Source organism: Macaca fascicularis, chromosome 2 (assembly GCF_037993035.2).
Source record: "Macaca fascicularis isolate 582-1 chromosome 2, T2T-MFA8v1.1".
In the NCBI taxonomy this organism is placed as follows: Eukaryota; Metazoa; Chordata; class Mammalia; order Primates; family Cercopithecidae; genus Macaca; species Macaca fascicularis.
This window is the reverse complement of record NC_088376.1, coordinates 105,697,547-105,724,725: the sequence shown is the minus strand read 5'-3', so window position 1 is coordinate 105,724,725 and position 27,179 is coordinate 105,697,547. Positions and strand designations below refer to the sequence as shown.

The 27,179-nt window shown below is 46.8% G+C and overlaps 2 protein-coding genes across 3 annotated transcripts; one reads left to right on the top strand and one right to left on the bottom strand.

The window, feature by feature from the left end:
• Positions 1–30: 30 nt before the first annotated feature.
• CYP8B1 (cytochrome P450 family 8 subfamily B member 1) lies at positions 31–3,803 on the top strand. The gene has a single exon (XM_005546798.5). It carries the CDS (start codon positions 163–165, stop codon positions 1,666–1,668), a length of 1,506 nt encoding a protein of 501 aa, XP_005546855.3. The 5' UTR covers positions 31–162; the 3' UTR covers positions 1,669–3,803.
• Positions 3,804–7,093: 3,290 nt separating this feature from the next.
• On the bottom strand, positions 7,094–25,321 carry ACKR2 (atypical chemokine receptor 2). 2 transcript variants are annotated; one of them, XM_005546795.5, is made up of 3 exons: positions 25,221–25,321; positions 24,831–24,979; positions 7,094–11,485 (listed from the first exon to the last, which is right to left on the bottom strand). In XM_005546795.5, exon 3 carries the CDS (start codon positions 11,454–11,456, stop codon positions 10,302–10,304), a length of 1,155 nt encoding a protein of 384 aa, XP_005546852.3. In that variant the 5' UTR covers positions 11,457–11,485; positions 24,831–24,979; positions 25,221–25,321; the 3' UTR covers positions 7,094–10,301. The 2 variants fall into 2 exon arrangements, with proteins under 2 accessions (XP_005546852.3, XP_005546854.3); XM_005546797.5 differs by lacking the exon at positions 24,831–24,979.
• Between the last annotated feature and the right edge of the window lie 1,858 nt (positions 25,322–27,179).

Below are 27,179 nucleotides of genomic sequence, written 5' to 3'. Positions count from 1 at the left end.
CCAAGTACTGTCTCGCTAGTGTTATTTGCCATAACTTGTGGCCACAGGGCAAGGTCCAGGTGCTCAGACCTTTACCTCCTGGACTTTCCAAGGCCTCCCAAAGCTCTCTGGCACCCAGGGAACGGTGTGTGTGTCGAGAGCTTAATCCGCGGGAGCATAGCTATGGTGCTCTGGGGTCCAGTGCTGGGAGCTCTGCTGGTGGTCATTGCTGGATACCTGTGCCTGCCAGGGATGCTCCGACAACGTAGGCCACGGGAGCCCCCTCTGGACAAGGGTACTGTGCCCTGGCTTGGCTATGCCATGGCTTTCCGGAAGAATATGTTTGAATTTCTGAAGCGCATGAGGAGCAAGCATGGGGATGTGTTCACAGTGCAGCTAGGGGGCCAGTACTTCACCTTTGTCATGGACCCCCTCTCCTTTGGCCCCATCCTCAAGGACACACAGAGAAAACTAGACTTTGGGCAATATGCAAAAAAACTGGTGCTGAAGGTATTTGGATACCGTTCAGTGCAAGGGGACCATGAGATGATACACTCAGCCAGCACCAAGCATCTGAGGGGGGATGGCTTGAAGGATCTTAATGAGACCATGCTGGACAGCCTGTCCTTTGTAATGCTGAAGTCGAAAGGCTGGAGTCTGGATGCCAGTTGCTGGCATGAGGACAGCCTCTTTCACTTCTGCTATTATATCTTGTTCACAGCTGGCTACCTGAGCTTGTTCGGCTACACGAAGGACAAGGAGCAGGACCTGCTACAGGCAGGAGAGTTATTCGTGGAGTTCCGCAAGTTTGACCTTCTTTTCCCCAGGTTTGTCTACTCCCTGCTGTGGCCCCAAGAGTGGCTAGAAGTGGGCCGACTCCAGCGTCTCTTTCACAAGATGCTCTCCGTGAGCCACAGCCAGGAGAAGGAGGGCATCAGCAACTGGCTGTGCAACATGCTTCAGTTTCTGAGGGAGCAGGGGGTACCCTCAGCTATGCAGGACAAGTTCAACTTCATGATGCTGTGGGCCTCCCAGGGGAACACGGGGCCCACCTCTTTCTGGGCCCTCTTGTTCCTCCTGAAGCACCCAGAAGCTATTCGGGCTGTGAGGCAGGAAGCTACCCAGGTCCTGGGTGAGGCCAGACTGGAGACCAAGCAGTCCTTTGCCTTCAAACTCAGTGCCCTGCAACACACCCCAGTTCTGGACAGTGTGGTAGAGGAGACACTGAGGCTGAGGGCTGCACCCACCCTCCTCAGGTTGGTTCATGAAGACTATACCCTGAAGATGGCCAGTGGGCAGGAGTATCTGTTCCGCCGTGGAGACATCCTGGCCCTCTTTCCCTACCTCTCAGTGCACGTGGACCCTGACATCCACCCGGAGCCCACTATCTTCAAGTACGATCGCTTCCTCAACCCTAATGGCAGCCGGAAAGTGGACTTCTTCAAGGCAGGCAAGAAGATCCACCACTACACCATGCCCTGGGGTTCGGGCGTTTCCATCTGCCCTGGGAGGTTCTTCGCACTCAGTGAGGTGAAGCTCTTTATCCTGCTTATGGTCACACACTTTGACTTAGAGTTGGTGGACCCTGACACACCACTACCCCATGTTGACCCGCAGCGCTGGGGTTTTGGCACCATGCAGCCCAGCCATGATGTGCGCTTCCGCTACCGCCTGCGTCCTATAGTGTGAGCTCGGCCAAGCCAGCTGCAAACCTGGCCAGAGGGATTCTATTGGGTCTCTCACCTGTTCTCACCCCTCTGCAGCCCAAGCCCCCATTGGCCACCCTTCCTTCTGGTCCTGTGGCACCCCCTACCTCTGTTCTGCCTGTCCTCGCTCTCTCCCTGCCTAGTCATCTGACAAGTTTATCATTCTCTTTAAAATACCATCTCTCAGAGTGGGTTCTGCTGAACCCTCCTCTCACAGGAAGTCCAGGGGAAGGGGGAGTATCTGTGGGCAACTTGGTTTGGGAGATGATGCCTGCCTGGAGAAGTCCTGAGTACAGAAACTGGTTCCCCCCAGACATGAGTAACATGGCATCTTGCAAATATCAGCCTCCATCCTCCTACCTTGCTTTAGTTTTTTCAGCAACACTTATCGCATATCCTATGGAATTCAGGCTCTAGAACAGTGTCATCCAATATAAATATGAAGCAAGCTACATGAGTAGTGGGGTTTTTTGGTTTTGTTTGTTTATTTGTTTGTTTGTTTTGAGACAGAGTCTTGCTCTGTTGCCCAGGATGGAGTGCAGTGATGCGATCTCTGTTCACTGCAACCTCTGCCTCCTGGGTTCAAGCAATTCTTCTGCCTCAGCCTCCTAAGTAGCTGGGATTACAGGTACGTGCCGCCTTGCCCAGCTAATTTAGTTTCCTGGTAAACACATTTTTAAAAAGTAAAATGAAACAGAATTCATTTTTATAATATACTTTACTTATCCAATATATCCAAAATATTGACATTTCAACGTGATCACTATTAAAAATTTTAACGAAATAGTTTTTACCTTCCCTTTTTCATCCTGTCTTCAAAGTCTGGTATGTACTGTATTTTTGCAGCTCTTCCCAGTTCAGGTGGCTGCCCTATTGGATGGCACAGGTCTAGAGAAACGCTACTTTTTTTTTTTTTTTTTTTTTTGAGACAGTCTCGCTCTGTTGCCCAGGCTGCAGTGCAGTGGTGTGATCTTGGCTCACTACAACCTCTGCCTCCAGGATTCAAGTAATTCTCCTGCCTCAGTCTTCTGAGTAGCTGGGATTACAGGCTCACCCCACCACACTCAGCTAGTTTCTGTATTTTTAGTAGAGACAGCGTTTCACCATGTTGGCCAGGCTGGTCTCGACCTCCTGACCTCAGGTGATCCGCGTACTTCGGCCTCCCAAAGTTCTGGGATTATAGGCATGAGCCACTGCACCCAGCCAGGATGCCTTTAATGTCGGAATTATTCAAGATCCCTCCTCAGTGCCCATGTCTCCCCCACCTCAGGGTACTGTCAACCCTCCCTTGGTTTCCATGATCATTGCTGAACTCAGAGCTTTCTCCTATCCCCAGACCCCCATGGGAGTCTCCCAGCACCTCTGACTCAGCTTGGCCAATGCAGAACTTGGCATCTGAGCCCCTGCCTCTTCCCTGAACCACTTGTTCTCCTGATTTCCCTGCTCTCTCTGCTCAGAACACTACCAATCACCCCATCTCCCAGAGACACTCTCCCTCCTCCTCTTTCACCTTCATACAAGCAGGCCCCCGTCCTGTCAGTACACCCCCTGTGATGCCTCTGAAATGTGTACCCTCTTCCCTTCTCCTACTGTCATTCTTATACCTGTGACCTCTGCATTTCTCTTCTATGCTGCTGCCAGAGGCTTTTTTGCCAAAAGCACTTCTGATTGTTACTCTTCTACTTTCCTGGTTCCCCTTCGACTTCACACACTTGATATTTAAATTTTGTCACAGATGGTCCCCCTTGCCTTCACATACCTGATGTTTAAACTTTGTCATGGTTGGTCTCCAAACTCCCCGACTTTGCAAACTTTCTCCGATGAAACCATCCCTAAAGTAGAGGTATTGCTTTTCCTGCCCATCCCAGTGCCAGCTGCTCCTTCCTGGAAGCCTTCCTGGATTTCACTCATCCCATCCTCTGGCCAGAAATGGCCTCCAAACTGTGAAGCTCCTGCAGCACCATTTGTACCATAGCATATCTGTTACGTGTCGTTGCTTTCTGTATCTTGGTTTCTGCCTGCTGCCCCCTTCCCCAGACTGAAACCTACTGGAGCATGGTATTTTATTCATTTCTGACCTCCAATTCCCTAAGTGAAGATTAAATGTTAGAAATCTGACTTCTAGTCTCAGCTAATTTGCTTTCTGTCCTCAAATCATTTCCTGGCCTTAGCCCTCCAATCTATGAAATGAAGACAACGCCCCTTCCCAGCGTGCTTACCAGTGCTGCAAGAGGGTGAGGGGGTGGCTGCCATAGCTGCAGCTGGCTGATGGCAGGGCCCCCGCTGGAGCTGGGACAGGAGAAAGAACGATTGTGGGAACTGGATAGAGGGTCTTGGAGGAGGTCGGCCCAGGCTGCATGGACCCCCTGACCCAGTGACGAGCCAGTGGAGCTTCTCTCTGCTACTTCTATCTTACATCTCTGGCAGCCTCACATTTCTCCTGAGGCTGCCTGTTCTCTGCCAAGAGAGTAGGCAGGGGTCTGAGCTGGGATGAGAGTCTGTCCCCAACCCTGGGCCAGGGCTTGCCTTTCTCTGAGGTCAGCTGCCCATAAATGCTGATGTCTGCCTGGGGCTTGATAAAGCTCTGCCTGGTTAGGAGAAGCTGAGATATCCCAGCCTATTCCACAAGGACCAGGAGCACAAGGAGAAGAGTTGAGTAGGGGGCACGGAAGGAGGAGAAAGGGGCTGGAAGGTGGAAGACTGTCCATGGGAAACGTACCAATGATGCCTCTGGCCAGCCAGGCCCTGTGCCCAGTACAATGGGGCTGGGGTTGTGGGGAAGCAGGAACAGAGCCTTCACACACCTCCTTGGCCCTCCCTAGACCTTGGTGCTATGTCTCCTTTTATGCCTCACACCCAAGGGAATATGGACCAGGATTGGCCTGTGGATTGGCTGGGGTGGGGCTGAGGGCCTGAGTTCCCTGAGTCAGGACCAGAAGGTCTCAACTGGGAGTGACCATGTGCAGATAGGAACTGAATGGACCCTGTGGCCTTTCTGAGAGCCCCAGAGGAGATGCTTGGGACCGAGGGAAGCCTCAGCGGGTGAGGTGTGAGGTGAACGCAAGTGTACCATCCTGCAGTCAGTGATATCCAGCATAACTACAGGCCCTCCAGGAAGCAAGAGCCCCCAAGGATTGGAGTGTGGGCAGGGAGCCCAATGCCCCATGCCCACCTGCTGGCATGGGAGGGGCCCATGGCACATGTAGCTCTCTGCCCCCTGCATGAGGACTGCTGCAGCCAACCCTGGCAGAGGCCTTGAGGCAGGAGGAAGACTGCGACCGCCAAGGATGCCTCTAGTCACCACCCGCCCAACCCAGTCATTCTGCCCCCAATTCCTCATTTCTATGCCAAATGTTTTCTTCCTCTCATCCTTTTCCTCATCAGGACCTCAGAGGAAAGTCCACTAAATGTGTTCTCTCTGAAGATGGTTTATAATAAAGCAAGATCGGGGTGGCTTTCCAATGGTGGAATTTCAGGCACCTGGGAAAGAAAAGAGATGCTTTTCTCATAGACAATGACTGGAGTCAAAACATCACATTTCATGGCGTTGAACATGGGCAGCAGCCCTGCCCATGGGCAAAGCAACTTCTACGCTTCTCCCTAGGTCAGCCCATGGGAAGAATCCACCTTGCCTCAGAGCCTGAGGGTCAGAGGAATTCTGATTGCTTTCCTGAGACCCCTGGGAAAGGTTTGAGCAGTGCAGTCAGGGAGCCAGACCTTGTCAGGCCTTTGGGGAGACAGACAGCAAGAGGAGGAACCAAGGCCCAGACCAGAAAGTAAGGCTGGGATGGAGAGGGCTTTATCCTGGCCTGGGCTGTGAGAGCTGCCGAGCTGCTCTCAAACTATATAGCACCTAAGACAGTGACAGAGAATGAGGTACCTGCAGCTAGCCCTTGCCCTCTCCTTTGGACATAGGCTTCAGGGCACTACTTGTTATATTCTTGCCTTTTGCAGCAAGTACACACTCACACATACATAGAGAAAGGCATGAAAAAACAAATAGGACTGGGTGAAGTGGCTCACGCCTGCAATCCCAGCACTTTGGGAGGCCGAGGTGGGCACATCACTTGAGCTCAGAAATTCGAGACCAACCTGGCCAACATGGTGAAACCCTGTCTCTAAAAATACAAAAATTAGCTCATGCCTGTAATCCCATCTACTCAGAAGACTGAGGCACAGGAATTGCTTGAACCTGGGAGGCAGAGGTTGCAGTGAGCTGGGATCATGTCACTGCACTCCAGCAAGACTCTGTCTCAAAAAAAGAAAGAATAGGAAACTTGCAGGCACATAACCAGACCCACTTGGACACAGTGACACAGCTGCATCATAACCACATACACAACCATATATACTATGCACAGCCCACACAGCAACACAGACACATGTACACATACTTCCCAGACACATAGACACACAGACACACACAAATCCACCAATGCTGGTGTGACAAGCCCTGCTGGGTGTCCCTTGCCTGACATCCTCTCTGTGCATCATGGGCACAAAGTCAGGGCCTCCGAGCACCTAGACCCTGTTGGTGCAGCTCAGGCTATATCTCACCAGCCAGGCTGGCAAACAAACAGAAGTTCCTTGTAGGACAAGATTTCCAGAGCTCTGAAGTAGAATTCCATCCTCCGCATCCTCAAACAAATATCCACCTTCAGATCTAGAGCTTCATTTCCCAGGGAACTAGGAAGCTCAGAGTCCTTCCTGATGGTGGGGAATTGGGGGCCTTAAGGAGAGAGAACTAAAGGCAGAGCTGAGAGAGACTGGATGTGGGGAAGGCACAGGGCAACTTGTGCTACATCAAGAGACCGCCAGACGGCACGTGACACATGTGCTATGACTACGCCATCAAAAGCTCAGGGGAAGAGAAGAAACAGCGGGAGAAGAAACAGCGGGCAGAATACTGCTTGCCTGTTCAATCCTCTATCAGCCATTCACTCAAAAAAAAAAAAAAAAAAAAAAAACTTATCCATTCATTCCAAAAAGAATCTACTATACTCTGAGCATGTATTGAAGCACAGGGGATGCAGAGTCTACACATGGCAAAGTCCCTGCTCTCATGGAGCTTATGTTCACCCAGCCGTCTGTTCTCCTACCCTCCATTCCATCCACCAAAAAGTTTCCTTTCCTGTGTGCCAGGTTCCACGTTCAATTGTGCAGGGCAGACATGGTGGGACGTGTGCAGGTTGCACCAGGTAGTTCTATGAGGTGGAAAGAGCAGTTGAGTGCTTTAGAAGCTCAAGAAAGAGAGATGCCATGTGGGCAGGTAGCTCCCTGGGGAAAGGCTTCTCAGTGGATGTGTCAGGGGGCAGGGAGAATGCCAAACATTAGAGATATGAAGAGAAAAGCACTGGGCACAGTATATCAGTCAGGAATCTTTAGGTTGCAAGTAACAAAACAACATGACCACACGGAAAGGAATTTATTGGTTCTTGTAACTATCGAATCCAAGATTGGGATGAGCTTCAGAGGTGCTTTGTTTCTGAGGCTCAAACAGTGCCCTCAGGATCTGCTCACTCACATGCGCTATCTCCTTCACCTTCTGAAGTTTGGGTGGAGGAAGGAGTAGCTCCAGATCTCAAACCCTCTCAGCTTCAGTTTCATGTCTCTCTTCTCGCATGTTCTAGTGACATCACACTTCATTGGCTCTGCCTGGGTCATGTGCCCACCCCTAAAAAATCACCATGACCAGGGAAATGTGAAGGCAGTAACTGACCCATGTCCCATGCTCCACCCAACCTCCTCTCAAAACACAGGGCAGAGTGACCGAGCAGTGGTGTCCCAGAGAAAGTGGGATTCAGTTATAAAACAAGGGAAGGGAATACCTGGCTGGAAATTATCCTAATTACATGAGGGTGCCCACAAGAGCAAAGGCATAGAAGTTGAAATGTTCCAGAAATGAAAAGGGAATGGAGGAGTATGAGGGCTGGAAGATGTATGGGGTCCTATTTGCAAAAGCGCTAGCCTTGACATCAGACAAAGATTTTGGACTTGATTGTGCAGGTCCCAGGGAGATCTGAAGGCTCCTGAGATGGGGCCCAGGCCAAGCGTGTTCACTGCCTCCTTCTGCAGACTGCACATGGTCCTGGGACATTCCCTGGGCAGAGCACTTCCAGGCCCTCCTGATTGCCAGATGCTGGGGACACCATCAAGGCTACAAGAATGGTCCTTTTAATAGTATTTCCCAGCTGGACTACAGAGAATGTGGAACCCTGGTGAGTGGAGGACCTTAGGCTCTTTTTCCCCAGCAATGCCAGAAGGAAAATACTTCCTCCTCCACCCATGCATTTAACAGACACTTTCTGAAAACCTACACACTAGGCCCTGTGTTAGGGGGTTGGGTACAGCAGTGAGCCTAACCAAGATCCCCACCTTGTGGAATTCACCTGGGACAGTGTGGGTGGGGACAGTAGCACTGAACCTCACAAATAGGAAAAACATATACAACGTCTGAAAGAAATAAGTGCTATTGAAAAAATTAAAACATAGAGCATCAGGAAGATCAGGAGCATCAGAGATGGGCGAGTTTGTGTTAAATAGGTTGGACAGGTGAGTGAAAGGTGAGATCTGAGCTAAGACCTCAGGAGGTGAGAGAGTGAGCCAAGCAGACAGCTGAGAGGAGGGCAGTCCAGGAAGAGGAATCCCCAGGGGGATGTGTCAGGCGTGTTTGAGATCAGTTGTGTCTGGAGCACTGGAGGCTGGTGGACATAAGGGCAAAGAGTGTAGCCAGGGCGGGTGCAGATCACAGATCACATAGGCCTTAAAGGCTTACCGTAAGGAGTTGGGCTTGTTAAATAAAAACTATGGGAGGCCATTGTTTGGACTAAGCTCCTGCACTAGGTCCCAGCTGACCAGACCGAACCAAAATGGAATCTGTTGTATGAAAGTTCCATTTCCTCAAACCGAAACTAAGTTGTTATCTGACCTTTGAGACTCCTGGAGACAGAGTTAACAGCCAAATTCCCAAACGTGACAGTTTCAGTTGACGTGATAATGCAGACAGTAACCATGCTCATGATAATGAAGTTCCCCCTGTTTTAATCATCATTAAAAAGTAACCTGATGTCAAACACCCTGTTCCAGCCGTATATAGAAAGTAACTTTGAAATGACCAGTCTGGCCCTGTGCAGTGGCTCACACCTGTAATCCCAGCACTTTGGGAGGCTGAGGCAGGCAGATTGCTTGAGCCAAGGGGTTCCAGTCCAACCTGGGTAACATAGTGAGACCCTGTCTCTACAAAAAAATATAAAAATTAGCCAGGTGTGGTGGTGTGCTCCTGCAGTCCTAGCTACTTGGGGGGCTGAGATGGGAGGATCACTTGAGCTCAGGAGGTGGTGGCTGCAGTGAGCCATGATTGTGGGAGTGGACTTCAGCCTGGGTGACAGAGTCACCCTGTGTCAAAAAAAAAAAAAAATCAATCTTCTTTTTTTTCTTCATTTCTTCCTGCTTTCGACAGCCCTTTCCTGTCTATAAAACTAACTTCTTCCACCCAGCTCATCGGAATACTCTTTCTATATTATGTAGTGAATCTGTTCCTGATTCAATGAGTGTATCGCCTGATTCTAGAGTTGCCAATAACGCTGAGACCTTGAAACTAAATTTGTTGTAATCTGGTGTTTTGACAGGCTGATGCTCTGAGGAAGGAGGGAGTAAAGGCTGAGAGTGTCAGGATCACTCTGGCTGCTAGGTGCAGATGAGAAGGGAGGAGAGCAAGAGAGAAGAAGCACAGGGGCCAGTTGAAAAACTATTGCAGCAATTCTCCAGCCTGGCCAACATGGTGAAACTCCATTTCAAATAAAAATACAAAAATTAGGGCCAGGCATGGTGGCTCACACCTGTCATCCCAGCACTTTGGGAGGCCAAGGCAGGTGGATCCCGAGGTCAAGAGATCAAGACCATCCTGGCCAACATGGTGAAACCTTGTCTCTACTAAAAATACAAAAATTAGCTGGGCATGGTGGCAGGTGCCTGTAGTTCCAGCTACTCAGGAGGCTGAGGCAGGAGAATCGCTTGAACCCAGGAGGTGGAGGTTGCAGTAAGCTGAGATCGCGCCATTGCTCTCCAACCTGGGCAACAAGAGTGAGACTCCATCTCAAAAAAAAAAAAGAAAAAAGAAATAAAAAGAAAAAGAAATACAAAAATTAGCTGGGCGTGGTGGCAGGCGCCTATAGTCCCAGCTACTTGGGAGGCTGAGGCAGGAGAATCGCTTCAACCCGGGAGGAGGAGGCTGCAGTCACTGCACTCCAGCCTGGGCAACACAGCAATAGAGCAAGACACTGTCAGAAGGAAGGAAGGAAGGAAAGGAAGGAAGGAAGGAAGGAAGGAAGGAAGGAAGGAAGGAAGGAAGGAAGGAAGGAAGGAAGGAAGGAAGGAAGGAAGGAAGGAAGGATGGATCATTGTAGGAATTCAGAAAAGAAAGCGCGGTGTCCTGGAAGCAAGTGAAGAAAGTGGAGGAAGAAGGCAGGGGCGAGCAAATGCTGCTGATGGTTGAGAACTGAGAACTGACCACTGGCTTTAGCAACACGGTCACTGAGGCCCCTGGAGACAGCACTTTGAGTGGATGCCCAATTGAGCTGGTTCCCATCTATTCCCATCAGACTGAGGTTTGGTCACTCAGGCTGATTTATTCCCCACATCCTCCTTGTTAGGGGAGTTCTCAGACTGCCTCTCCCCAAGGTCATTCATGCCAGTCATTTCTTCTTGGGCAGTAAGTACGCTGCTCTCAGAACAGTTGGATAATGGGGCCTGGGCAGTGCCAGGTGCCAGGTGCCATCCAAGCACAGCGGCCAGGAAAGCCTTCAGGTACTGGCGGAAGCGGCGACTGGAGAAGGCATACAGGATGGGTGAAAAGCAGCAGTGAAGGAAGGCGATGCTCTCTGTCACCTGGAGTGCGTAGTCTAGATGCTGGCTGACCTTACAGTTCCCGAATACTTGCAGGTCCAACAGCGTATGCAGAAACAACGTGAGATTGTATGGGAACCATAGCACGAAGAAGGCCACCACCAAGGCTGCAGCTATTTTTAGAGCCCGGCCCTGGCCTGGGGGCCTCAGCCTCACCAAGACACAACCAATACGGGCATAGAAGAAGATCATGACAAGGAGTGGAAGGAGAAACCCTAGGAGGTTCTGCTGGAAGCGGAGGAAGAGCTTCCAAATGGTCCCATGCCCGCTGAAATCTGCGTGGCAGTTCCACACACCCTTGGGATTTTCATGTGTCTGTACAAAGACCATATCAGGGATGGAGACGGCCAGGGACACAGCCCATACTATGGTAGCAAGGAGCAAGCTCTTGGCCCGGGTTCTCAGCCTGTGGTAGGGCTGAGCATGAACGATCTCCAGGTACTTGTCCAGGCTCATGCAGCTAATGAAAAAGATGCCACTGTAAAAGTTAGTAGTATAAAGAGTGCTCACCATCTTGCACAAGAAACTCCCAAAGACCCAATGCCAGGCCACGGAGATGCCCCAGAAGGGCAGTGTCACCAGAAACAGAAGGTTGGAGATGGCCAGATTCAGCAGATAGACCTCAGTCATCTGCCTGCGAGGCACGTACCGGAGCAAGACCATGAGAAGAAGGAGGTTCCCGCTCAGGCCCAACACAAAAATCAGGCTATAGAAGACTGGCAGGAAGACTTTGCCAAAGGACACCACTGCATCCTTCCTGCAGAGCATGAAGGTCACCTCATCCAGGTAGTCATAGTAATAGAAGCTGCTATTCTCAGGACCGGCATCCTCAGTGGTGAGTGGCTGCAGAGAGGCAGTGGCGGCCATGTTGGAAGGAAGTGCCCAGTCCCGATGTCCTGTAGAGGTGTGGGGGAAAAATATGGTGAGACCTAGCATTCTCTACATTTCTCTAAACCCACTTTTGCTGCTGCACTGGAATGTCCAATAGACTCTTCAAATCTACATCAGCACCTACAGTCCAGCAAGTAAGAGCACAAGCTTAGGGAGCCATCTGCACCACTTAATGGTTATGTCACCAAGATATCCCCCTCACCTTTGTCTTATAACTGAATCCCACTTACTCTGGGACACTTACTCTTGGATAAGCTACTAAGCTTTAGGTGTTCTCAGAGTATGTAATCCTTTCATTATGGTTTTGTTTCTTTATTTTTCTCCTTCATTATTTAAAAATACCTATAGTGTTTTTCAAATTCTTCTTTATTCTTTAGGGATATCAATTCATCTATTTAATATGTCTCCTGACCCTTCCTCATGTATGGCTTATAATTTTTTTTAATGGCAGCTTAGCTTCAGTGGAGCTTTTTTTTTTTTAAATTTTGTTTATTATACTTTAAGTTCTGGGATACATGTGCAAAACGTGCAGGTTTGTTACATAGGTATACACATGCCATGGTGGTTTGCTACACCCATCAACCTGTCATTTACATTAGGTATTTCTTCTTTTTTTTTTAATTATACTTTAAGTTCTAGGGTACATGTGCACAGTGAGGTATTTCTTCTAATGTTATCCCTCCCCTAGCCCCCAAGCCCCCAACAGGCCAGGGTGTGTGATGTTCCCCTCCCTGTGTCCATGTGTTCTCATTGTTCAGCTCCCACTTATGAGTGAGAACATGCAGTGTTTGGTTTTCTGTTCTTGTGTTAGTTTGCTGAGAATGATGGCTTCCAGCTTCATCCACGTCCCTGCAAAGGACATGAACTCATCCTTTTTATGGCTGCATAGTGTTCCATCCTGTGTATGTGCCACATTTTCTTTATCCAGTCTATCACTGATGGGCATTTGGGTTTGTTCCAAGTCTTTACTATTGTCAACAGTGCTGCAATAAACATATGTGTGCACGTGTGTCTTTATAGTAGAATGATTAATAATCCTTTAGGTATATACCCAGTAAGGGGATTTCTGGGTCAAATGGTATTTCTGGTTCTAGATCCTTGAGGAATTGCCACACTGTCTTCCACAATGGTTGAACTAATTTACACTCCCACCAACAGTGTAAAAACATTCCTATTTCTCCACATCCTCTCAAGCCATCTGTTGTTTCCTGACTTTTTAATGATCACCATTCTGACTGGGATTAGATGGTATCTCATCTCATTGTGGTTTTTATTTGCATTTCTCTAATGACCAGTAATGATGAGCTTTTTTTTTCATGTCTGTTGGCCGCATAAATGTCTTCTTTTGAGAAGTATCTGTTCATATCCTTCACCCACTTTTTGATAGGGTTGTTTTCTTCTTGTAAATTTGTTTAAGTTCTTTGTAGATTCTGGATATTAACCCTTTGTCAGATGGATAGATTGCAAACATTTTCTCCTGTTCTGTAGGTTGCCGGTTCACTCTGATGATAGTTTATTTTGCTGTGCAGAAGCTCTTTAGTTTAATTAGATCCCATTTGTCAATTTTGGCTTTTGTTGCCATTGCTTTTGGTGTTTTAGTCATGAAGTCTTTGCCTATGCCTGCCTATGTCCTGAATGGTATTGCCTAGGTTTTCTTCTAGCGTTTTTACGGTTTTAGGTCTTACATTTAGGTCTTTCATTCATCTTGAGTTTACTTTTGTATAAGGTGTAAGCAATGGGTCCAGTTTCAGTTCTTTGCATATGGCTAGCCAGTTTTCCCAACACCATTTATTAAATAGGGAATCCTTTCCCCATTGCTTGTTTTTGTCACGTTTGTCAAAGATCAGATGGTTGTAGACCTGTGATGTTATTTCTGAGGCCTGTGTTCTGTTCCATTTGTCTATATATCTGTTTTGGTACCAGTACTATGCTGTTTTGGTTACTGTATCCTTGTAGTATAGTTTGAAGTCAGGTAGTGTGATGCCTCCAGCTTTTTTCTTTTTGCTTAGGATTGTCTTGGTTACATGGGCTCTTTTTTTGGTTCCATATGAAATTTAAAGTATTTTTTTTCTAATTCAGTGAATAAAGTCAATGGTAGCTTGATGGGGATAGCATTGAATCTATAAATTATTTTGGGCAGTATGGCCATTTTCACGATATTCATTCTTCCTATCCATGAGCATGGAATGTTTTTCCATTTGTTTGTGTCCTCTCTTATTTCCTTGTAGTTCTCCTTGAACAGGTTCTTCACATCCCTTGTAAGTTGTATTCTTAGGTATTTTATTCTCCTTGTAGCATTTGTGAATGGGAGTTCACTCATGATTTGGCTCTCTGTTTGTCTGTTATTGGTGTATAGGAATGCTTTTGATTTTTGCACACTAATTTTGTTTTCTGACTTTGCAGAAGTTGCTTATCAGCTTAAGGAGATTTGGGGCAGAGACGATGGGGTTTTCTAAATATACAATCATGTCATCTGCAAACATAGACAATTTGACTTCCTCTCTTCCTATCTGAATACGCTTTATTTCTTTCTATTGCCTGACTGCCCTGGCCAGAACTTCCAATACTATGTTGAACAGGAGTGGTGAGAGAGGGCATCCTTTTCTTGTGCTGGTTTTCAAAGGGAATGCTTCCAGATTTTGCCCATTCAGTATGATATTGGCTGTGGGTTTCTCATCAATAGCTCTTACTATTTTGAGATATGTTCCATAAGTACCTAGTTTATGGAGAGTTTTCATCATGAAGGGGTGTTGAATTTTATTGAAGGCCTTTTCTGCATCTATTGAGATAATAATGTGGTTTTGTCATTGGTTCTGTTTATGTGATGGATTACATTTATTGATTTGCATATGTTGAACTAACCTTGTATCCCAGGGATGAAGCTGACTTGATGGTGGTAGATAAGCTTTTTGATGTGCTGCTGGATTTGGTTTTTTTATTGAGTATTTTATTGAGAATTTTAGCATCAATGTTCATCAGGGATATTGGCCTGAAATTTTCTTTTTTTGTTGTGTCTTTGCCAGGTTTTGGTATCAGGATGATGCTGGCCTAATAAAATGAGTTAGGGAGGATTCCCTCTTTTTTCTATTGTTTAGAATAGTTTTGGAAGGAATGGTACCAGCTCCTGTTTGTACCTCTGATAGAATTCAGCTGTGAATCTGTCTGGTCCTGGGCTTTTTTTGGTTGGGAGGCTATTAATTACTGCCTCAATTTCAGAACTTGTTATTGCTCTCTTCAGGGATTCCACTTCTTCCTGGTTTAGTCTTAAGAGGGTGTATGTGTCCAGGAATTTATCCATTTCTTCTAGATTTTCTAGTTTATTTGTGTAGAGGTGTTTATAGTATTCTCTGATGTGTCTATAGTATTCTCTGAATGTGTCTACTTGATTCTTGTCTCTTTTCTTCTTTATCAGTCTGGCTAGTGGTCTATCTATTTTATTGATCTTTTCAAAAAACCAGCTCCTGGATTCATTGATTTTTTGAAGGGTTTTTCATCTCTCTCTCTCCTTCAGTTCTACTCTGATCTTAGTTATTTCTTGTCTTCTGCTAGCTTTTGAATTTGTTTGCTCTTGCTTCTCTAGTTCTTTTAATTGTGATGTTAGGCTGTCGATTTTAGATCTTTCCTGCTTTCTCCTGTGGGCATTTAGTGCTATAAATTTTCCTCTAAACACTGCTTTAGCTGTGTCCCAGAGATTTTAATATGTTGTGTCTTTGCTCTCATTGGTTTCAAAGAACTTATTTATTTCTGCCTTCATTTCGTTATTTACCCAGTAGTCATTCAGGAGCAGGTTCTTTAGTTTCCACGTAGCCGTGTAGTTTTGAGTGAGTTTCTTAATCCTGAACTCTAACTTGATTGCACTGTGGTCTGAGAGACTGTTTGTTATGATTTCCATTCTTTTGCATTTGCTGAGGAGTGTTTTACTTCCAATTATGTGGTCAACTTTAGAATAAGTGTGATGTTTTGGTATCAGGATGCTGAGAAGAATGTATATTCTATGGATTTGGGGTGGAGAGCTCTGTAGATGTCTATTAGGTCCACTTGGTCCAGAGGTGAGTTCAAGTCCTGAATATCCTTGCTAATTTTCTGTCTCATTAGTCTGTCTACTATTGACAGTGAGGTGTTAAAGTCTCCCATTATTATTGTGTGGGAGTCTAAGTCTCTTTGTAGTCTCTGAGAACTTGTTTTATGAATCTGGGTGCTCCTGTATTGGGTGCATATATATTTAGGATAGTTAGCTCTTCTTGTTGCATTGATCCCTTTACCATTATGTAATGCCCTTCTTTGTCTTTTTGATCTTTGTTAGTTTAAAGTCTGTTTTGTCAGAGACTAGGATTGCAACCCCTGCTTTTTTTTTTGGCTTTCCATTTGCTTGGTAAATATTCCTCCATCCCTTTATTTTGAGCCTATGTGTGTCTCTGGATGTGAGATGGGTCTCCTGAATACAGCATACCAATGGGTCTTGACTCTTTTTTTTGTTTGTTTTCTCTCTTTTTTGAGACGGAGTCTCGCTCTGTTGCCCAGGCTGGAGTGCAGTGGCCAGATCTCGGCTCACTGCAAGCTCCACCTCCCGGGTTTACTGCCATTCTCCTGCCTCAGCCTCCCAAGTATCTGGGACTACAGGTGCCCGCCACCTCGCCGGCTAGTATTTTGTATTTTTTAGTAGAGAGGGGGTTTCACCGTGTTAGCCAGGATGGTCTCGATCTCCTGACCTTGTGATCCACCTGTCTCGGCCTCCCAAAGTGCTGGGATTACAGGCTTGAGCCACCGTGCCCGGCCGGGTCTTGACTCTTTATCCAATTTGCCAGTCTGTGTCTTTTAATTGGGGCATTTAGCCTGTTTACATTTAAGGTTAATATTGTTATGTGTGAATTTGATCCTGTCATTATGATGCTAGCTGGTTATTTTGCCCATTAGTTGATGCAGTTTCTTCATAGGTGTCGATGGTCTTTACAATTTGGTATGTTTTTGCAGTGGCTGGTACCAGTTTGTCCTTTCTATGTTTAGTGCTTCCTTCAGGAGCTCTTGTAAGGCAGGCCTGGTTGTGACAAAATCTCTCAGCATTTGCTTGTCTGTAAAGGATTTTATTGCTCCTTCACTCATGAAGCTTAGTTTGGCTGGATATGAAATTCTGGATTGAAAATTCTTCTCTTTAAGAATGTTAAATATTGGACTCCCACTCTCTTCTGGCCTGTAGGGTTTCTGCAGAGAGATCCGCTGTTACTCTGATGGGCTTCCCTTTGTGGGTAACCAACCTTTCTCTCTGGCTGCCCTTAACATTTTTTCCTTCATTTCAACCTTGGTGAATCTGACAATTATGTGTCTTGGGGTTGCTCTTCTCGAGGAGTACCTTTGCGGTGTTCTCTGTATTTCCTGAATTTGAATGTTGGCCTGTCTTGCTAGGTTGGAGAAATTCTTCTGGATAATATCCCGAAGAATGTTTTCCAACTTGGTTCCATTCTCTCCGTCACTTTCAGGTACACCAATCAAATGTAGATGTGGTCTTTTCACATAGTCTCCATATTTCTTGAAGGCTTTGTTCATTCCTTTATATTCTTTTTTCTCTAATATTGTTTTCACCCTTTATTTCATTAAGTTGATCTTTAATCTCTGATATCCTTTCTTCTGCTTGATTGATTCAGCTATTGATCCTTGTGTATGCTTCACGAAGTTCTTGTGCTGTGTTTTTCAGCTCCATCAGGTCATTTATATTCTTCTCTAAACTGGTCATTCTAGTTAGCAATTCCTCTAACCGGTTTTCAAGGTTCTTAGCTTCCTTGCATTGGGTTAGAACATGCTCCTTTAGCTCAGAGGAGTTTGTTATTACACACCTTCTGAAGCCTACTTCTGTCAATTCGTCAAACTCATTCTCCATCCAGTTTTGTTCCTTTGCTAGTGAGGAGTTGTGATCATTTGGAGGAGAAGAGGCATTCTGGTTTTGTGAATTTTTAGCCTTTTTGCACTGGTTTTTCCTCATCTTCGTGGATTTATCTACCTTTGGTCTTTGATGTTGGTGGCCTTCAGATGGGGTTTCTGTGTGGATGTATTTTTGTTGATGCTATTCCTTTCTGTTTGTTAGTTTTCCTTCTAACAGTCAGGTCCCTTTGCTGCAGGTCCGCTGGAGTTTGCTGGAGGTCCACTCCAGACCCTGTTTGCCTGGGTATCACTAGCAGAGGCTGCAGAATGGCAAATACTGCTGCCTGTTTCTTCCTCTGGAAGCTTCATCCCAGAGGGGCACCCATCAGATGCCAGCCAGAGCTCCCCTGTGTGAGGTATCTGTCAACCCCTGCTGGGAGGTGTCTCCCAGTGAGGAGGCACAGGGGTCAGGGACCCACTTGAGGAGGCAGTCTGTCCCTTAGCAGAGCTCAAGTGCTGTGCTGGGAGATCCACTGCTCTCTTCAGAGCCAGCAGGCAGGAACATTTAAGTCTGCTGAAGCTGCACCCATAGCCACCCCTCCCCCCAGGTGCTCTGTCCCAGGGAAATGGGAGTTTTATCTATAAGCCCCTGACTGGGGCTGCTGCCTTTCTTTCAGAGATGCCCTGCCCAGAGAGGAGGAATCTAGAGAGGGAGCCTGGCTACAGTGGCTTTGCCAAGCTGCAGTGGCCTCTGCCCAGTTCAAACTTCCCAGTGGCTTTGTTTACACTGTGAGGGGAAAACTGCCTACTCGAGCCTCAGTAATGGCAGACGCCCATGGGGCTTGTTTTATCCATAAATGTCCAACGCATCCACCCTGGCTTTGGGTTTTCTTTACTCCTGTCACCTGAGGATTTCCCTTGCTTTTTGAGAGTTTTAAAATATTTTATTTGTAAATAGTTTCATATCAATATTTTCTTTTCTTTCTTTCTTTTTTTTTTTTTTTTTTTTTTTGAGACGGAGTCTCGCTCTGTCACCCAGGCTGGAGTGCAGTGGTGCAATTTCGGCTCATTGCAAGCTCCACCTCCTGGGTTCAGGCCATTCACCTGCCTCAGCCTCCCGAGTAGCTGGAACTACAGGCACCCACCACTATGCCCATCTAATTTTTTGTATTTTTAGTAGAGAGGGGGTTTCACCATGTTAGCCAGGATGGTCTCGATCTCCTGACCTCATGATCCGCCCGCCTTGGCCTCCCAAAGTGCTGGGATTACAGGCGTGAGCCACCGCGCCTGGCCTCATATCAATATTTTCAATGACAAATATTTAATATTTTAAATATTTTATCCAGTATTTCTGTTTGTAGCAGAAAGGTGTGATCCATCATGTTGATGGGCTCAGAACCTACTAAACTTTCTACCTCTCAGTTTCCTCATCTTTAAAATGAAAATAATAACTGTGCCTATCTGGCAATGTTCTTGTTATGCTTAAAGGTGATAATACATGCAGAGCACTTTAAGTTCTACAAAACTGACTGGAACATAGCAAGCATTCAATAAATGCGAGCTTAAATTATTGCTTTGCCCAGAACTGAGTTCATCATCTCCCCACCAGCCCCTTTCTTCTTTCCTAGGCCTATCTAACTTAATGACTCCACCAACTACTCAGTCACCTAAGACTGAAACATGGAATATCTTGCAGATTCTTTCCTCCTCACCCTCACAACCACCCTGTGAGTCTCTCCTCTTGAATCAGCCCACTTGTCTCTAAGTCTCATAAAAATATGTACATGACACTCTTTTAATGAAATTAAGACAAATGAAACAAAACATATATACTTTTGAAGGAGTACAAATAGATAACAGGAAGGCATAGGAATGAGAGGCACCTTCAAGATGGCAGGTGCCTGGGCAGAAGCCAGCAGTATGGGATTGGGGTGGACCATGGAGATGGGATGAGTCACTGTCCACGGTCAAGTGTCATCTAAGGCAGTGACATCCCAGAATTTTATTGCTTTGTTTAAAATAATTTTTTGATGAGAGCTTCACATAAACCAGTGATACAAGTATGTCATGAACTAAGAATTAGGCTCAAACCTGTAGTGCATTCCAGGAGAAAGAGAGGGGAAGACAGACTTCACGTTGAACAAAGAGCATTCACCAATGGGGAAGGGGGCTTGAGGAGGAGAGAGGAAGGAGATAAAAAGAAATTTGTGGCCCAAGCAGGCAATCGTGAAGAGCCACTAAAGAGGGGCCTGTAGACTACTCAGGGTCATGGGCCACAAACTGAGAAATGCAAATCAGCTCTACCCCATACTTCTGGATTTTATTTTTTAATATTTTACTTGCATGAGTTTGAACTTTTTAATATGTTCAATACCCCTTCGTATTTATTCTGTAAATTATTTATTCTTTTAATGGGTGGGATGCTCATTTTATGAGGTCTTATAATAGTGAGGATGTTCGCTTTTTTCATATATATTGCAAACATTTTCCTTAGCCCTTTCTGATAAAAGTTTTATCCCCTTTTTTCAGGCAGACTTTGAAATAAATGTTGACTTGGGTCCTCAGTTGACCCAAAGTATCTGTGATACCATGATCTCATGGCTGGTGGAACAATTCAGTGCTACTGAAGCAGAGCCTCTTCTGAGGGAGTCCTGGAGTCCTCCCACTCTATGAGCCTCTGCCCCACCCTTGGGCTCCTATCCAATGGCATCTGGACCAGATGCTGTGGAAACTACACATGACCTGTCCCCACCCCAGGAGCTCAGCCTGAGTGGCTTTATCTAAGGCCCAGCTGTGTTCCTGATCAACCTCAGGAACTTTACCCAGTGCCTTTTGTTTTGTTTTGTTTTGTTTTTTGCTGGTCTTCCTGTCCTCTCCTCTGCACCAGGGGCCTTCTGGCCTTCAACTCCTCCTTTTTCTGGGCAGCAGTAAGGACACTCCTAGCATATGGCTGGAGCTGGGAGCCTGTGAGCTACTGCAGAAGGAGGATGTGAGGAGTGTACTTGGGCCTTATCAGGGCTTATTACTCAGGAGGTGACATTGATTTAACACCAGCTTTTCTGAGCTGCTGACATGGACCTTGATCCTGACTTGATTTCTCAAAGCCCCCTGACTTTTGTTTCAGCAAACAACCAAGTCTGATGAATGTTTCAATCAAAGCCAGAGGTCAGAGTCAGCGGACCCTGCTAGTCCAGGCCACCTTTGTTCTCCCTGTACATGGAACACTCTATCCCCTTCTACTCAAGGTCTTTAGCCTCCTGATCTTTCACTCTGGGAATCTTTCCAGGTCATCCTCACTTCTGGAGCAACCATCCTCCTATCACTTTCATCAGTAAAGCCAACAACAATGACAACAGCAATCGGGCCTTTACCCTCCTGATCTCGCACTCTGGGAATCTTTCCAGGTCATCCTCCCCTCTGGAGCAACCATCCTCCTATCACTTTCATCAATAATGCCAACAACAGTGGTAACAGCAATCAGGCCTTTACCCCTGATCTTTGACTCTGGGAATCTTTCCAGGTCTCCCTCACCTCTGGATCAACCATCCCCTCCTATCACTTTCATCAATAATGCCAACAATGACAGCAGCAGTCAGCACTCCCATATGCATGTTACAGCTGGCCAGGCACCTTCATAGGCACTGCCGTAGCCTTGTAAGGCAAATCGGGAAGGAACCATCAGCCCCATTTAACCCAGGAGCAAAGCAACTTTACCAGGGTCACACAAGAAGTCACTAGCCAAGCTGCATCTGAAATCCAGGTCTTCAGACTCCAGGCACATGGTGCCTTGTCCCTGGTCCCACCTCATCCTTGAAGGCCGGGCACAGTGGCTCATGCTTGTAATTCCAGCACTTTGGGAGGCCAAGGTGGGTGGATCACCTGAGGTCAAGAGTTTGAGACCAGCCTGGTCAACATTGCGAAACCCCGTCTCTACTAAAAATACAAAATTAGCCCGGCGTGGTGGCAGGTGCCTGTAATCCCAGCTACTTGGGAGGCTGAGGCAGGAGAATCACTTGAACCCGGGAGGCAGAGGTTGCAGTGAGCTGAGATCACACCACTGCCCTCCAGCCTGGGCAACAGGAGTGAAACTCCATCTCAAAGAAAAAAAAAAGAGAAAGGGTGATTGAGTCTTTGCTGGTTGTCCAGGATCTTACCCTCACTGGGAGATATCCAGGGCTCCCCTCCCTTAGGTCTCTCAGGAAAGTCACAGTTGAGGCAACAAGAGGAAGGATATTGTGACGAGGATGCAGCCATGTTAGTTGGGCTCCTTCTATGAGTTGAACACTCACATGTAATTTTCTCACCTTATCTTCGCCATCGTCCTGGGAAGCAAAGTGAGTGTAATCCCCACTTTCCAGATAAAGAAACAGGTGTGGACAGGTGAAGCCCAATTGTCCACAGCCTCAGATTAGCAAATGGGGGGCTGGGGATTGGATGGCCCTCACAATGTGAGGTGGAAGTGATGACCCCGTCCTCCCCACACTCCCTTTCAAAATGGATCAAACTTAAATTCGAAGGTTGAGGTTCCGACAGTGGGACTTCTGGCCTCAGCAACTAGTGGCAGGAAGGTTCAAAGCCAGTGGTGTGCTGAGAGCCAGTCATGGCATCTGGGAGGCATTAAACAAACGATCATGGAATTAACCAACTCTGCGTTCAGTGAGGTTAAGTTGGTAACTTGAAACTGGGAATATTTACACCATGACAAAAGCTATAAATCAAGGCTTTCCTCTCCTCTGCCATCCTACCTCCCCTGTGCCCCCAGCCCAGAGCTGGTTGTCAAACTTTCACCAGCACTCCCCTGATCAGGCCCCACACAGCTTGACCAAACCCTGCTTGACTCACTGAACCCTCTTTTGTGTCTCCTACCATCTCCCCTCTTCCACCTTAAACATCAATTTCATGACCACCCTCCCCACAGCCAAGAAGCCTATGGACAGGGTCACGTGTAGGTCCCTCAGGTGCTGAAAGCACACCCATGCTGAGTGTACTGTTCACAGTGCAACTGATTCAGCATGCAAGCTGATCAAATAAACAAGATTGAATGTGATCTCCAGAGGCCACACCAGCCTTTGAAATATGAAACCAAGGACACCATTTGAGATCACTTCTAGTGGAAAATATTTTTGCTGGCTTCTTTTGAATGTGGAAATCATATCCTCCTTTAAAATACAATCTAGGGTAAGGGCTTTAAATATGTTAACTTATTTAATCCTCACATTTACCTGATAGAAGTAAATACTATTATTAGCCCTGTTTTAGAGCTGAGGATACTAACACACAGGGAAGTTAGAGAACTGGTCCAAGATGACAGAGCAATTGAGTAGTAGAGCCAGGATTTGAAACCAGGCGTCCATGCTCTTAAATGCTAGGTTACAATACAACTCAAAGAAAATAGTAAGCACAGCCAGGTGCAGTGGTGTGCACCTCTAGTCCAAGCTACTTAGGAGGCTGAGATTGGTGGATTCCTTGAGCCCAGGAATTTGATACCAGCATAGGCAACATAGCAAGACCCTGTCTCAAAAAAATAACAGTAATAACAACTAGGTTGTGGATCCCCTCCCCTGGGCTTTATATGTAATAATGCACTGACTTCTCACAATAACCTTATAAAATGGGCCCCATTTTACAGATGAGGAACTGAGACACAGAGAAGGGGAGTAATGTGCCCAAGGACACACAGCAAGTATACGGCAGAACTGGAAACCAAGTTCCTGCAGCTGGCTCCAGAGCTGGAGCCCCAAATCACACACTGGGAGTTCAGCCTGTGTGCGCCCCTTCCTCGGGCTTGCAGGATGAACAGCTGCCTTCTGGATGGTCTGCATGGGAAGCGTATTTGGATCATGATTTATAAAACACAATGAAGATAGTAAAAACCAGTCCTGACACTTACACAGGGCTTTGTGTTTCCAGATACCCTTTTTTTATCCCAGTCATTGCTGTGTCTTCCTGGCTCCCTCCTGAAGGGGTGAACAGGTATCGCCTCTCTGGTTTCCCAGGAACTCCAGGGCCACACTGCTAGGCAGGTACAGCTGGCCAGAGGAATTAGCTGGCCTCTGATTCCAGATCACTGCATGCTCTCTCTCCTTACTTTTTTAACATGTTATTTTTTCCTGATTACCATAATAATATACATTCATTGTAAAATGTAGCAATACAGTGGAAAAATAAGAAAGAGGCCAAAAAACAAAAACAAAAGTCCCCTGTGATGCTACCATTGCAAAAATAACCCACAGGAACATCTTAGTGTATCCTGTTTGCTTTCATGCCAGAGCCATGTCTGGTACACCAGATTACACAAAGTCTGGCTGGAAGGGAGTGGCCTTATCCATTCCTCAGCAGGGCAGGAGTCCCCTTGCAGCCTCCAGCTAGACATAGCTCCTGAGATATGTGAGGCCCGCCTGCTCCCCACGCTCCCTGGGACCCCACATCACTTAATGTTTCCTGGCCTGGTCAGGAAATAGAGATGTTTGTGACGTGTATAAAATCACAAGAGTAACCCTCCTCCCAAAGCTTATTTCAGCTAACAAAAAGTAAGCACTTTTAGAGCCCGACCCTTCAAGGAGCTGCTGCTGCGGAAGGTGAGACTTTCATGTCTTTCCCAGAATGTTTTTTGATGTATTGCTTTTTGCCTCTCTCCTTGTTGCCTGAATTGTCCCCGTGAGAACTCTTTGCGTGTGTATTTCAGCATGAAAATGAAACCCCACCATCCCCAGAAAGGGCAGGACACTCAGCATGGTAGAATAGACAGAATAGGCAGGGTAGAACAGACAGAATACAGCTTAACTCACTTCTTAATGGCTGTGCAACTCGGAGCTCATAATTTAACCTCTCTGAGCCTTAGCTTTCTCACCTATAATATGCCTCCCTTGCAGGGTTATTATGGTAAACTAAGGGCCTGGCATATACTATTGGTTCTCTTCCAGCCCCTAAAATGAATAAACTCGCTGATTAAATGACACTTGATTCAGGCTGGAATGCGTGGGAGGGGATCCAGGGACTATTTGAATCTGGAACTGTTTTGGGCAGAAGGAAGGGACCAAGAATTTGGGAAAGGAGGAGGACGGGGAGAGGGTGGACATGTGCAAAAGAAGAGACCACAGAGCTGTGAAACTTTGGCCCTGGGAGAGAGGCCCTTAAAGACCATCTCATCTGCCACATTATCTTACAGCTGTTAACACTGAGGCCCAGAGATGGAAAGGAATGCCTGAGCTCCCCCAGCCAGGTTGGAGAACCAACTCTCAGGGGTTTTCAGAATCTGCAAAGCAGATTCTCAGAGCCAGAGTCAAGGAGGGGAAAGAGGTCAGAAGATCCATCACTCTCAAGGTGCTGGAAGCAATTGCTCTAACAGCTGCCCTGGAGAGAAAGCTCTGCACTGACTTAGCACCTCCCTCTTCCCAGCACCTGTGCCCACTCCCCAAGCCACTGGGTTCAGTCTCTCCCTGTGGCCCCTGGGCCGTCCCACTCCCACCCCCCACCCCGAGTGTGGCTATAACCTACCGGAGCCAGAATGACTTGCTTGGGAAGGTCCACCACAAGCCTGAAAGGAGAGAGCAGTGCCCAGGTGCCTCTTCCTCAGGGAAATGCAGAGAGAGTGTAATTCCTCTCCATGTACTCATCCCCTCTCTGGACAGCAGCCTGCGTATATCCTGCTTTCAACCGGAAAAAAAAAAAATCCCTTTGCCCTTGCCCCCGCCCTCATCTCAGCTGCATAGCCGTGAGCTATTTCTCTCATTGATAAGAGTCAAGCTCAGATGACCTCCCACCCTATAAAAGAGCATCCCCCAAAGACAGTGTTTGGAAAGCATGTATCCCCTCTCTGGAATGATTCCCTAGTAGCTGGGTCAAGTCCACTAACAGCCCATCCCAGACGTCCAGGCCTTTGCTTACCCTGTGTCTACGTGAAGGGCCTTCCCAACATCACCTTCAGAGATCCTGCCTCCAGCTTCTTCATCCTGGATACCTTCTCAGCAAGATCTCACTCCCATTCTGCCCCAGTTCTAAACTCCACCCAATCTCTTTCTCTGGCCATAATTCCCACTGAGCAGGGCTGTGTCTGCTACACCCACTGTGTTACCAATAGTTTCATCTCCCAGACTTTCCTAATCATCTTCCCTCCTTCCTTCCCTTCTCCCTGACTCCCCTTCATGGCATCTCTGTATGGTTAGCCTACTGTTTAACTGTCTGTTCCCCTGCTGGGTCAGGAGCTCTCAGGGGAAGGACCATATCAGACCCACCAATGAGAGCCCAGGGACAGGCCAGAGACTGAATGAGTGAGTGAATGAATGACTGTGGATATATGATACATTGCCTGCCACATGCTTAGCAGTATGGGGGTTCGCCTTCCCAGTGCAGCACCTGCGGTCCAGGATCAGTATCTCAGCCGCCCTCACCTCCAGTCCCACTGCCCCCTTGAAACACAGCAAGTGCTTGGTGAATGCCTGTTGTCTCCACCTGAACTGAGCAATAATAGAGCAGTAATGTCAGGTGGTTAAAGGCATGGCATTGGAGTCACACACAGCTGGGCTTGGACCTGGCTCTGCATTTACTGACTGTGTGACCTAGAGATGGTGCCTTCACCTCTCTGGGCCTCGGTTTTTGCATCTTTACTGGGGATAGGGATAGTCCCTCAGACAGGCAACAGAGAATGGAATGTCCCAAGAAGATGGATATGGACTTAGACATTTGCCTTTCTCTGGGGTCCACAGGCTACCAAGAATGGACATTGAGACTGTCATGGATTTTTACTCAGGCAGAGGGAAGCAGGAGACCTTTCAAGTGGGGCCTCTGAGTTTCTCTAGGCCAAACACTAGTTTCCAATAGAGAGACCCAAGGTGCTGCCCAACAAGAGCCACAGGGTCCTGGGTTGCTCCCACAGAGCAGCTAAGTTGTAGGACCTGGGCTTCTTCTTTATTCTCCCTCACCTCTCCTCTTTTGTACATCCTTATTTTAAAATTATTTTTAGACTTGCAAAATAAAGCACGAGATTCCTGGACACCTGTCTGTCAGCTTCCCCTAATATTAACATCAGTTAAATTAAGTTTAGCCTAAGGCTAAACATATATTTTTATATACTTTTAATATATATAACATGTATTTTATACATTTAATATATAAAACTTACATATTTAAAGTTTGGCCTAAAGGTTTCTCCACACATAATGAACTGTAACCAAACTGAATGTGTAAACAGGCTATAACCTATTATTATGCCAATTACAGAGTTTCAGCCCATCACATGTGGCCAACCATTCAAACTGTGTTCAAATAAGGCAAACACCAAGCTGTAACCAATCTAGCTGTTTGTCCCTCACTTCCATTTTCTGTCCATCACTTTCCTTTTCTGTCCACAAGTCTTCTTCCACATGCAGCAGCACCCAAGTTTCTCTGAACCTAATCTAGTTTGGGAGGCTGCCCGACTTTCAAATTGTTCTTTGCTCAATTAAACTCTGTTTAGTTTGCCTAAGGTTTTACTTTTTTTTTGAGACAGGGCCTCACTCTGTTGCCCAGGCTGGAGTGCAATGCTGTGAGCTCGGCCTCAGCTCACTGCAACCTGTGCCTCCCAGGTTCAAGCGACTCTGCTGCCTCAGCCTCCTGAGTAGCTGGGATTACAGGTGCCTGCCACCATGCCCGGCTAATCTTCATATTTTTAATAGAAGCAAGGTTTCACCATGTTGGCCAAGATGGTCTCGCACTCCAGAGCTCAAGTGATCCTCCTGCCTCAGCTTCCCAAGGTGCTGGAATTCTAAGCGTGAGCCACAGCGGCCAGCCTCTAAGGTTTTACTTTTAACATATCTACATAAGCACAGTACTGAATAATAATCTAAACCAGGAAATTATCATTGACAC